Source organism: Pristiophorus japonicus, chromosome 1 (genome assembly GCF_044704955.1).
Source record: "Pristiophorus japonicus isolate sPriJap1 chromosome 1, sPriJap1.hap1, whole genome shotgun sequence".
NCBI classification, from domain to species: Eukaryota; Metazoa; Chordata; class Chondrichthyes; family Pristiophoridae; genus Pristiophorus; species Pristiophorus japonicus.
Window position 1 is genome coordinate 314,510,354 of NC_091977.1, and position 12,585 is coordinate 314,522,938.

At 44.2% G+C, this 12,585-nt stretch overlaps 1 protein-coding gene across 1 annotated transcript in view; it reads right to left on the bottom strand.

The window, feature by feature from the left end:
- Nucleotides 1–12,585, bottom strand: part of nfatc1 (nuclear factor of activated T cells 1) — a 334,609-nt gene that overhangs the window by 255,809 nt on the left and 66,215 nt on the right. The window contains exon 4 of the mRNA XM_070888572.1: nt 7,916–8,118. Within this exon, the coding sequence (XP_070744673.1) occupies nt 7,916–8,118 (203 nt within the window). The remainder of the gene's footprint in view (nt 1–7,915; nt 8,119–12,585) is intronic.

Sequence of the window (12,585 nt, forward strand, 5' to 3'; positions counted from 1 at the left end):
TAACCAGCGTAAGAGTTTTAAAACATATAAAAATTAAATTAAAAAACACATTTTTATGTTAAAAATCCTGTCCATTATGGTAAGTTTATTTCAAACCATATTAAAACACATTAAAAAAAAAAATTTTTAATATTTTTTTTCTCTATGTATTGAACTTTAAGTTCAATTAATTTTAAATATGGGAGGTGTTTTATTTATTTATTATGTTGTATTTCTGTGTTTTAGGGGTTTATTCTCATTGGTAATAATGGGAACTTGTAAAAACGGAGTTCCCATTATTATAAATGAGAATACAGCAGAGTGATTGGTGGTCCAAGCCAACATGACTCCAGCTTTTTTGTGCGTGCGAGGAAGTCCTCTCCCCGAACGCTGCGCATGGAATGAAGGTCTCCGACCGGAAGCAAAGGCAGCTCCAGGACCACCAGAAACTTTTGCAAAAAACTTTCGGGTCGGAGGCGTTCGTCAGAAGGAAGCCTCCGACCGGAATTTTAGCTCCATTAATTAAATGTGTGGAACAACCGAACTATTTTAACAGTAAATCTAGGGAGAACTAATACGTGACAATTTTTAACATTTTGGCACCATCCTCTGAAATAAGAAGCTAGGGGACGAAATTTTCCCTACCCTTAAGGCATGTTACTGCCGGAAATCAGCAGCCATGCCGTGGAGTGGAATGGCTACTGATTTTTAGTCGAATGGTCACCATTTTGCAAATTCCACTCCTGCGATATTCCGGCGGTGAGTTTCTTAAACGTTAAGGGCATAAGGGGTTATGGGGAGTAGGGAGGGAAGTGGAGCTGAGTCCACGATCAGATCAGTCATGATCTGATTGAATGGCGGAGCAGACTCAAGGGGACGTATAGCCTACTCCTGCTCCTATTTCTTATGTTCTTATTATGTTCTTATATAGCACCGTTCATGACATCAGGATGTGCCAAAGCATGTTAAAGCCAATGAAGTACTTTTGAAGTGTCGTCACTGTTGTAATGTAGGAAATGTGGCAGCCAACTTGCGCAAATAGCAAAGTGATAATTGTTATGTATACAACACCTTGTAACCAGTATTCTACCGCCACCAGAGGGCACATCTGTTGGAGTCCCAAGGGATCCCAGCATCCCTTGGGAGCACAGCATATAAACAGGCCTCCCATGCTGTGCCGGCACTCTGGAGTCAGAATAAAGAGACTAAGGTCACACTTACTTAAGTCTACAGTACTCAGTCACATTGCTTTATTTGAGACATAACAACTGGCGACGAATAATAGATAACGAACCATTTGCGAAAATACAGAGAACTGTTGGTATCCTGGAGAAATTATCAGAAAGTGATGAATGGGAAGCCTTCGTGGAGCGACTCGACCAATACTTCATGGCCAACGAGCTGGAAGGGAATGAGAATGCTGTCAAACGAAGGGCGATCCTCCTCACAGTCTGCGGGGCAACAATCTATGGTCTCATGAAGAATCTTCTTGCTCTGGTGTAACCAACAACCAAATCGTATGAAGAACTGTATACGCTGGTCCGGGAGCACGTAAATCTGAAGGAGAGCGTTCTGATGGCAAGGTATCGATTTTATACATGTCAACGGTCTTAAGGCCAGGAAGTGGTGACCTACATCGCTGAACTAAGGCGCCTTGCAAGACATTGCAAATTCGGGGGATTCCTGAAGCAAATGCTAAGAGACTTTTTTGTGCTTGGCATTGGCCATGAGGTTATCCTTCGCAAACTATTGACTGTTGAAACACCAAACCTGAGCAAAGCCATAACGATAGCCCGGGCATTTATGTCCACCAACGATAACACTAAACAAATTTCGCAGCATAAAGATGCATCAGCAAGTACTGTACACAAAGTAACATCGTTTTCAGGCAGGGATGCATATGGCAGAACATACACGCCTGCAGCTGCACGACCTCAGATGACTCAGAGTCTGCCATCAAGTGTGAATGCGAGGCAATTATCACCTTGTTGGCGCGGTGGAGGTGATCATCAAGCCCATCAATGCCGCTTCAAACACGATGCGTGCAAAGGCTGTGTAACAATGGGACACTTCCAATGAATGTGCAGACGAGCTGCAAACCCTGCAAACCACCACGTTGCAGAGGAAGATCGATCCATGGTGGATCAAACTGAACTAGAGACTCGAACCGAGGAGGCAGAAGTGTACGGGGTACACACCTTCACCACAAAATGTCCACCGATCATGTTAAAAGTTGAACTAAATGGAATTCCAGTATCCATGGAATTGGACACGGGTGCGTGTCAGTCTATCATGAGCAAAAAGGCCTTCGAGAGGCTGTGGTGCAACAAGGCACAAAGGCCCAAAGCTGAGCCCTATTCATACCAAGCTGAGAACTTACACGAAAGAGCTGATCCCTGTAATTGGCAGTGCAGCAGTAAAAGTCTCCTATGATGGAGCGGTGCACGAACTACCACTATGGATTGTACCAGGAGATGGCCCCACACTGTTCGGCAGAAGCTGGCTGGGAAAAATCCGCTGGAACTGGGACGACATCCGAGCGCTTTTGTCCGTCGACGACGCCTCATGTGTCCAGGTTTTGAGCAAGTTCCCGTCGTTGTTTGAGCCAGGCATCGGAAATTTCTCTAGGGAAAAGGTGCAGATCCACTTGACCCGGTACATAACCCATCCACCACAAGGCATGTGTGGTGCCATACATGATGCAAGAGAAAGTGGAGATCGAGCTGGACAGGCTGCAATTAGAGGGCATCATCTCGCCGGTTGAGTTCAATGAGTGGGCCAGTCCGATTGTTCCGGTTCTCAAGGGCGATGGCATGGTCAGAATTTTGTGGGGACTATAAAGTAACGATTACCCATTTTTCGCTGCAGGACCAGTACCCGCTACCCAAGGCAGACGACTGATTTGCGACGCTGGCAGGAGGGAAGATGTTCACCAAGTTGGACCTGACCTCGGCCTACATGACGCAGGAGCTGGCGAAATCTTCGAAAGGCCTCACCTGCATCAACACGTACAAAGGTCTGTTCATCTACAATAGATGCCCGTTTGGGATTCGATCGGCCGCGGCTATTTTTCAAAGGAACATGGAAAAACTGCTAAAGTCGGTTCCGTGCACCATGGTTTTCCAGCACGACGTATTGATCACACACGTCGGGACACCATTGAACACTTGCAGAACCTGGAAGAGGTTCGAGTCGGCTAGATCGTGTGTGACTCAAGTTGAAATGTTCGAAGTGTGTTTTCCTGTCGCCAGAGGTCGAGTTCTTAGGGAGAAGGATCACGACAGTCGGCATCAAACCCACCAACGCCAAGACGGAGGCCATCAAGAACGCGCCAAGACCACAGAATGTGATGGAGCTGCAGTCGTTCCTGGGACTCCTCAATTATTTTGGTAATTTCCTACCCAGGTTAAGTACCTTGCTAGAATCTCTACATGTGTTGCTACGCAAGGGAGATGACTGAGTATGGGGGAAATCACAGGAGACTGCTTTTGAGAAAGCCAGAAATCTGTTATGTTCCAACAAACTGCTTGTTCTGTATGACCCATGTAAACGTTTAGTGCTAGCTTGCGATGAGTCTTCGTATGGGGTCGGGTGTGTGTTTCAACAAGTAAACGAATTGAGAACATTGCAACCGATCGCTTATGCATCCAGGAGTTTGTCCAAGGCCAAAAGGGCCTACAGCATGATTGAAAATGGAGCTCTGGCATGCGTTTATGGGATGAAAAAAATGCACCAGTATCTGTTTGGGCTTAAGTTCGAGTTAGAAACTGACCATAAGTCGCTCATATCGCTATTCCCAGAGAGCAAAGTTATTAATACCAATGCTTCTGCTCGCATCCAAAGATGGGCGCTCACGCTGTCTGCATATAACTATGTAATTCACCACAGGCCAGGCACAGAGAACTGCACTGATGCTCTCAGTCGGCTACCATTGCCCACCACTGGGGTGGAAATGGCACAGCCTGTAAGACTTGCTCTTGGTGATGGATTCATTTGAAAGCGAAAAATCACCCGTTACGGTCCGCCAGATCAGGACCTGGACCAGCCAGGATCCTTTACTTTCCTTAGTAAAGAAACTGTGTCCTCCATGGGAGCTGGTCCAGTGTCCCAGCGGAGATGCATCAAGCCATTCCAGCGGCGCAAAAACCAAATGTCCATACAGGCAGACTGTCTTTTGTGAGGTAATCGCGTGGTTTTGCCTAAGGCAGGGAAACGTTAATACGCGACCTACACAGTATCCATCCAGGCATAGTAATGATGAAAGCTATAGCCAGATCCCATGTGTGGTGGCCCGGCATAGACTCAGATTTGGAGTATTGCGTGCGCCAATGCAACACTTGCTCTCAACTGAGCAATACACCCAGGGAGGCACCGCTACATTTGTGGTCATGGCCCTCCAAACCGTGTTCTCAGATCCACATTGACTTCGCTGGCCTGTTTCTAGGCAAAATGTTTTTGGTTGTTGTGGATGCTTATTCAAAATGGATTGAGTGTGTAATAATGTCTGTAAGCACGTCCACTGCCACCATCGAAAGCCTACGAGCCATGTTTGCCACGTACGGCCTGCCTGATGTCCTTGTCAGCGACAATGGGCCGTGCTTCACCAGCGCCGAATTCAAGGAATTCATGACCCGCAATGGGATCAAACACGTCACATCTGCTCCGTTCAAGCTCGCATCTAACGGCCAGGCAGAACGGGCAGTCCAAACCATCAAGCAAAGCTTGAAATATGTGTTAGAAGGCTCCCTGCAGACCCACCTGTCCCGAGTCCTGCTCAGCTACTGTACAAGACCCCACTCACTCACCGGGGCTTCCCCTGCCGAACTGCTTATGAAAAGGGCACTCAAAACAAGGCTCTCTCTAGTCCACCCTGATCTCCATGATCATGTCGAGGGCAGGCGGCATCAACAAAGCATGTACCCATAATCACGCAAATTTGTCACGCAATATTGAAGTCAATGACCCTGTATTTGTACTCAACTATGAACATGGTCCCAAATGGCTTGCTGGCACTGTCGTAGCCAAAGAAGGGAGTAGAGTGTTTGAGGTCAAACTTGCAAATGGACTAACTTATAGAAAGCATTTGGACTAAACCAAACTACGATTCACAGACAGCCACGAGCAAACTGAAGAAGATATCACCAACTTCGACCCTCCGATACACACACAAGTGGTAACCGACATCACAGTTGTCCACGAAGCTGAACTCATCATCCCCAGCAGCCCAGCAAGGCCAGCTATGCATCAGGCCAACGAAGGCCCAACCAACTCACCTGCAACTGTATTTGTACCAAGACGATCGACAAGGAGCAGAAAGCCCCAGATCGTCTCACCCTGTAAATAAGTGTGCTACTGACTTTGGGGGGTAGTGATGTTATGTATGCAACACCTTGTAACCAGCTTTCTACTGCCACCAGAGGACGCATCTGTTGGAGTCTCAATGGATCCCTGCATCCCTTGGGAGCACTGCATATAAGCAGGCCTCCCATGCTGTGCCGGCACTCTGGAGTCAGAATAAAGAGACTAAGGTCACACTTACTCAAGTCTACAATACTCAGTCATATTGCTTTATTTGAGACATAATAATAATGACCAGATAATCTGTTTTAGTGATGTTAGTTGCGGGAAAAATATTGGGCAGGACACAGGGGAGAACTCCCCAGCTCTTCGTCAAAAGAGTGCCATGGGATCTTTAACATCTATCTATCGGAGAGGGCCTCAGCCGAAAGATGGCACCTCCGACAGTGCAGCACTGCCTCAGTACTGCACTGGGAGTGTCGGCTTAGATTTTGTGCTCAAAATCTGGAATAGGAGTTGAACTACCTTCTGACTCAGAGGTGAGTGTGTTACTACTGAGCCATGACAGACCTCTAAATTGTAGTCAGAGTGGGAAGAGTTTATTTTTGTTACCTGCAGCAAGATCATAAATATGGCATAAAGAACTTGTTGACGAGTTCACTACAAATAACACAGAAAAATCACCCCTCATATTGTCTTTTGGCAGCTGCAGAATGTCTTGGTATTGCAGATAATGGCTTCTTCATTCACATATATCAGCATGCTCTTATGTACTGCTCCCAAAGGCAGTGTTATGCAAAACACCATCTATGCTGTAACTTTAGGTGATCTTTGTGATCGATTTTCAGTTAAGTTTCAGTGGCCACTTACTGCTGGGATCAGAACCTGCAAATGATGCAATCATAGAGATTTACAGCATGGAAGGAGGCCATTTCGGCCCATTGTATTCGCGCCAGCCGACCAAGAACTATCCAACCTAATCCCACCTTCCAGCTCTTGGTCCGTAGCCCTGTAGGTTACGGCACTTCAACTGCATATCCAGGTACTTTTTAAATGTGGTGAGGGTTTCTGCCTCCACCACCCTTTCAGGCAGTGAGGTTAAGATCCCTACCACCCTCTGGGTGAAGAAATTTCCCCTTAAATCCCCTCTAAACCATCTACCAATTACTTTAAATCTATGCCTCCTGGTTGTTGACCCCTCTGCTAAGGGAAATAGGTCCTTCCTATCCATTCTATCTAAGCCCCTCATAATTTTATACACCTCAATCAGGTCTCCCATCAGTCTCCTTTGTTCCATAGAAAACAATCCCAGCTTATCCAATCTATCCTCATAGCTAAAATTTTCCAGTCCAGGCAACTTCGTCTGTACCTTCGCTAGTGCAGTCACATCTTTCTGTAATGCAGTGACCAGAACTGCACGCAGTACTCCAACTGTGGTCTAACTAGTGTTTTATACAGTTCAAGCATAACTTCCCTGCTCTTGCATTCTATGCCTCGGCTAATAAAGGCAAGTCTACTGCATGCCTTCTTAACCACCTTATCTACCTGGCCTGCTACCTTCAGGGATCTGTGGACATGCACTCAAGTACCTCTGTTCCTCTACACTTCTCAGTGTTCTACCATTTAATGTGTATTCCCTTGCCTTGTTAGCCCTCCACAAATGCATTACCCCTCACTGCTCTGGATTGAATTCCATTTGCCACTGTTCTGCCCACCTGACCAGTACATTGATATCGTCCTGCAGTCTACAGATTTCTTCTTCATTATCAACCATACAGCCTATTTTAGTATCATCTGAAAACTTCTTAATTATAACCCCTACATTCAAGTCTAAATCATTGATATATACCACAAAAAGCAAGAGACCTAGCACTGAGCGCTGCGGAACCCTACTGGAAACAGCCTTCCAGTCACAAAAACATCCATTAACCATTACACTTTATTCCTGCCCCGGAGTCAATTTTGGATCCAACTTACCGCTTTGCCTTGGATCCATGCTGCAGTAATTAAACTTTTCAATGTGCAACGCCTTGTGTCTGTCTACTGTAGGTTGAACAAACTAATGTTTGATATCCCATGGTGTTGCCATAGCAATTCAGAAGGTAAACTGTTTTAATAGACATGAGTTTATAATGTCTAATGTGGGCTGCAAGGTGTGAAAGTGAGAGATGGTTGTACATTTACAGTGAAAGAATTTGGAAAAAAGTTTACAAGAGATCACCCTAAACATCAAGTCTTTTCGATTCCAGGAAAATAAATAGGCCTGGAGTTTCCATTCGATTGCGTTGTTTTTTTCAGCACAATTTGCGCCGAAAAAAAGTTTTCAAATTGAAACTAACCTCAAAAATGTTCTAATTCTGATGCTTCAGCTTATTTGGAAATCATGTGGGGGTTGGGGGGCAAACTGTTGCCACCCAAGGGAAGATATAGCTGAGAAATCAATAATGTATACTAGGAGATTTCTCCTGTGGGAGATGAGGAAGGGGAAGAATCATTTTAACTCCAAAACTTTCATTAACATTTTACTTCACGACAGGAATGATTCTAGGTTATAACTGCGTTATTTCAAATTTCACCAAACTGATGGAAACTGCGAACAAAAGATTTTTTTTAAAGAAGTGTTTGGAAGGAGACTTACTTTGCTCTCATATTGTTTTCTGGAAGCAGTGGAATCTCCAGCACCTTGGTGTTGCTGAGGATGCTTTCATGGCTAGTCGTGGAAACGGTCTTTCCAGTGATTCGATGAACCTGGTAGAAGGCATGTGGTCGCAACAGGCGATCGTCTGCTGTCCCAATGAACAGCTGTAGAGTGAGAGGTTCATTTTCCATGTAACCATGGAGCTGGCAAGAAAACAGAAAAAAGCCTCACTAGACATTATACAACATAAAGCGCTAAGGACCAATTTATATTTTTAAAGGCCGGAGCCAAGGCGAGGCAAGAAAATTATTGACAGGTGCTAAGTATGTCACATTTTACAGTAACTACAATATAAAAGTATATTTAATCCACTTCTCATTAAAGTAAATTCTGCCAAGCACTGTTTTTCTTAGTTCCAGCCACTTCATTTGTCAAAGGTCCCAAACAGAAGCATGCTGACTGGTTTCACAAATCTTTTCAAAAGGTACTCAACAACAACAACAACTTGCACTTATATAGCATCTTTAATGTAGTAAAATGTCCTAAGGCACTTCACAGGAGCGTAATCAATCAAAATTTGACACTAAGCCATGTGAGGCACCCTCCCTCAGCCTCCCCGCCTCTCTATCTTCCGTTAAGACACTGCTCAAAACCTACCTCTTTGACCCTCACCTATCCTAATATCTTCTTATGTGACTCGGCATCAAATTTTTATTTGATTATGCTCCTGTGAAGCAACTTAGGACAGTTTTTGCTACGTTAAAGGTGCTATATAAATGCTAAGTTGTTTTTGTAAAGATAGCCCAAAGATGTGGGGAGAAGGCAAGTGTGGGAGTAATGGTTAACTAAGTGCTAATGACTAAAAGTACATGGTAGGAAGTAAGATCAAATCATATGACTTAAAATACAGCACAAAAGAAAAATATGAATATTACTGTAACAGTAGTAGAGTACGAACTGACTGAAAAGTTGCATTGTGAAACATATATGCAAAAACAAACACTGATACAAGGAACTGTTACTAAGGCAGCAGCAAGAAAATAGAAGTGAAATTAGCTGCTATGCAAATTATATTATATGTGCCGCAAAGGGAGATAGAATCTACTACAGGAAGCAGTTTCCATGGGCCAAACAACTGCATCTCACCTATTCTGTTTAAAGGCAACCTAGCATACAATAGAAGGGCGCAGACTGGAAGAGGTGGTGGACTCGTAGGGCGTATGCGCAAGCTATTGTTGAGCTATTTGGGTGGGATGCTTGGAAAGCCTGGCATCTATGGAGGTTGGAGGACAGCACAGAACTTGTGATATATATAAAGCAATTCAAATTTTTTGATTTGCATGATACACTGCATCAATGTGTCAACACAGTGATTGTGCCCAAATACATCATAAAACAGGTAATGTGGCACCTGCTCTCTTCACAAATCAAGGAAAATCAGACACTTGTCAGAACACCAACGGTCATTACTCACCCTTGAATGAATCACCTGCACAGATGCACATATACTGGAAGGAGACAATGAGGTTGAGAAGGAATCACAGTGTGGCACCAAACATTGGTGATGAAAAGCAAGCAGTGGCAGGAACTGATGAAGGACCGGTGATACAGGGCAGACAAACAATATGATGAATGTTCCTACTCTCTATAGGGGGATACAGACCTTAATATACCTGCTTTCAAACAGAGTGGTAGTGCAGTGGGACTGTAATGAGCAGTCACTTGGCCTACTTGAACACAGCAATGGAAGGTGAAAGCGCTATATGGCCAATGAAGTACTTTTCAAGTGCAGTCATTGTTGTAATGTAAGAAACAAGGCAGCCAATTTATGCACAGCAAGGTCCCACAAACAGCCACGTGCTAATGGCGACATAATCTGTTTTTAGTGATGTGGGTTGAGGGATAAATATCCGGCAGGACACCGAGGAAAACTCCCTTGCTCTTCTTCAAAATAATGCCATGGGATCTTTAACAACTACCCGAGAGAGCAGACGGGGCCTCAGCTTAACGTCTCATCTGAAAGACGGCACCTCTGACAGTGCAGCACTCCACTGGGTGTGTCCAACTGGATTATGTGCTCAAGTCTCTGGAGTGAGGACATAAACCCACAACTTTCTGACTCAGTGACAAGAGAGTGCTCCCCACTGAATCACGACTGACACTTGTCATTTGTCTGCACTGCAGTCTGCTATTCAGCACATTGCAATACCAGTGGCATTTGCAGGGGGCACTCGGTTACAAATGGTCCTAGCACATCTTCTCTCATGAATACTCCCATTGCAGCACTAGAGACTTTAAGTTACAAACTCCAGGATGGGATCATGATAGACTTGAACCCACTAGGACAGTGGTTACATGCAAACATGGGTAAGGACTGTCCACTTCAATGCTCAGACAGAAAGGCAAGCATGTTAAGGATATGCTGAATGTGCTGTTGTTGTTTGTGAGAAAAAGACAAAGAATTTTTCTCCACTGAAAACCAGGAATCATCTGACACAGAAGGGCAATAGTCTTCAATAGCACTGGGTCCCCATCAGTTTATGTTGCCCCAGGATTTCCAGGATTGAGAGAGAGAGGGAGGACGGAGTAATGGTGTTGACGGCAGGTGCAAACGTAGGGCAGATATAATAATGAAGTCGGAGAAGGTTTCCCCTCAATTTCCTCCTCCAATTCCAGCAGGGCACCCTTCCTGAGAGAGGCCAGAAGTGTTTGGTTAAGAGAATCTGCGAGGCTAGGTAAACATGTAAGCAAAACCTTTTTTTTTCAACCTTCTTGGGAGATTTTCATGCCTGGCGGATTTAGGCTGCTGTTCTTGGACTATGAACAGAAGGCCCATAGCCAGTGGCCATTCCTGCTACTGATGGCTTCTCAGTTTCTAGATGCTAGACCCTGCACCGAGCAGGTTTGCACCATGGACATGACAATGATATGAATCTGTAAATGCAGATGGGTTCAGGTCATGGCAGGCAGACCACACATTGCAAGGAATGGGAAGAATCAGTTCCATGCAGTGTAATGCAAGTTCCTGGGTGATGCACTTTAGGCATTGGAAAAACCAAAGTTGCAAAAGCACTTGACAATGGTGTGACCTTTAAATGCCTAACCAAAGCATGATTTCTGGCTGTATTGGTTTCGACAATCTTGTTGAGTTCATCAAGGCAGTTTGGTGCTACTTAATAATATTCTGTTTCGCACCACTTTTTCATCTGAGTGTCCATCTAGTCCAAGAATAAGATTTATAGATAAGTTACCCTCTTTCTCGTGGGACTTTCTAGGTCACCTGCTATTCCACTGTTTCCTTTGTGTCAAGTATGCTCGGGCTCCGCTGCCAGCACTATATGGCTTTCAAAATAACTGCAGACAATTTACAGAAGCCAATGGCTCTTTTTATTCAGTTTCCTATAAAAGTGGCAATTTCTACATTGGCAAAGGACAGCTAAAAAGCACAAGAAAAGCAACTAGCCAAGAATGCCTCCAAGTCAATGTTCTAGGAATAAATCTTCAATAAAAGAAAAAAAATGAAAAAAAACCCAGCATGTTTCCAGCAAATGAGCACTTACTAAACGCAACACATTTTGCAGTATATTTGCAACCAGAAAAAAACCTGTGAATATTTCCCAACCACATAAACTCATCTTGCAAATCTGCAAGCACTTTTGTAAAGAGATATATATTTTATTTTGTAAACATAAAAATCCATATTACTCCCACTTCAAAGGTTATAAATTTGACTCTGCAGGAAGACAAGAGCCCTGAAATTCCGTGGGGTTTCTACTGGTCTCCTGCCATAATGTCAGAGGGTGAATTGTGGAACCTCAGCAGAATTTCAAGGCCAACGCATCTATTGCATTACTAGAATCAGAATACATGCAAATCAGAACAATGAAACGGCAGGATTGGTTCATGTTATCAATTTCTCCCATGTCAACAACTTAATTATTGTCATTTATACGCTCAATCTGCACTAGCTGCCAAACTGGACTCCAGTGACTTCTAGGTGGGCATGGCACCCACTTGAAATAGTCATTGGGCATCCTGCACATGCAAATCAGGGTCCTAAAGCCCTGACCAGCGAGCTGTATTTGGAGTAGTCGATTGGCGGCCGCAGCCCGCTTGTTTAATGCGGATGGCTGGGGTCCAAATTCGTTTAGGCCTCAGCCCTCTGGAGACCCAGCTTAACTCCGTCCTTGCCTTCATCCCTAATATGGGGCTATGTGCTAGAAAAGACAAATGTTCTGGCCTCTGCTTTGATATTGCTACAACTCTGCATGAACCATCAGGCTTCAAACACTGGCACCGTTAATTCTTTGAGAACTGTGGTGGCATTTCTCCATCATGTCTAAAAGGTTTCTGTCTAATCTGCATTATGAATGAAACTACATCCCAAAAACACCTGACTTTGTTCTTATTTAGTCCTGCAATGCCTAGTAGTATTCTTAATATTCAACGCACTTTACACACAAGTTGTATACATTTCGAGTTCATGAAAGCCAACAGGAAGGTGCTGCAATTTTTTTGACATTTGCCATTTTAACGGACGAATACAGATTTTTTAAAAATAGCATAAAATATATTTCTAGAAAGAAAATACATTTTGTTTTGAAACCATGATTAGTGCCAATTTCCCAGTGACCCCTGCCCCCTGACATATGTGCACCTCACCTAGACAA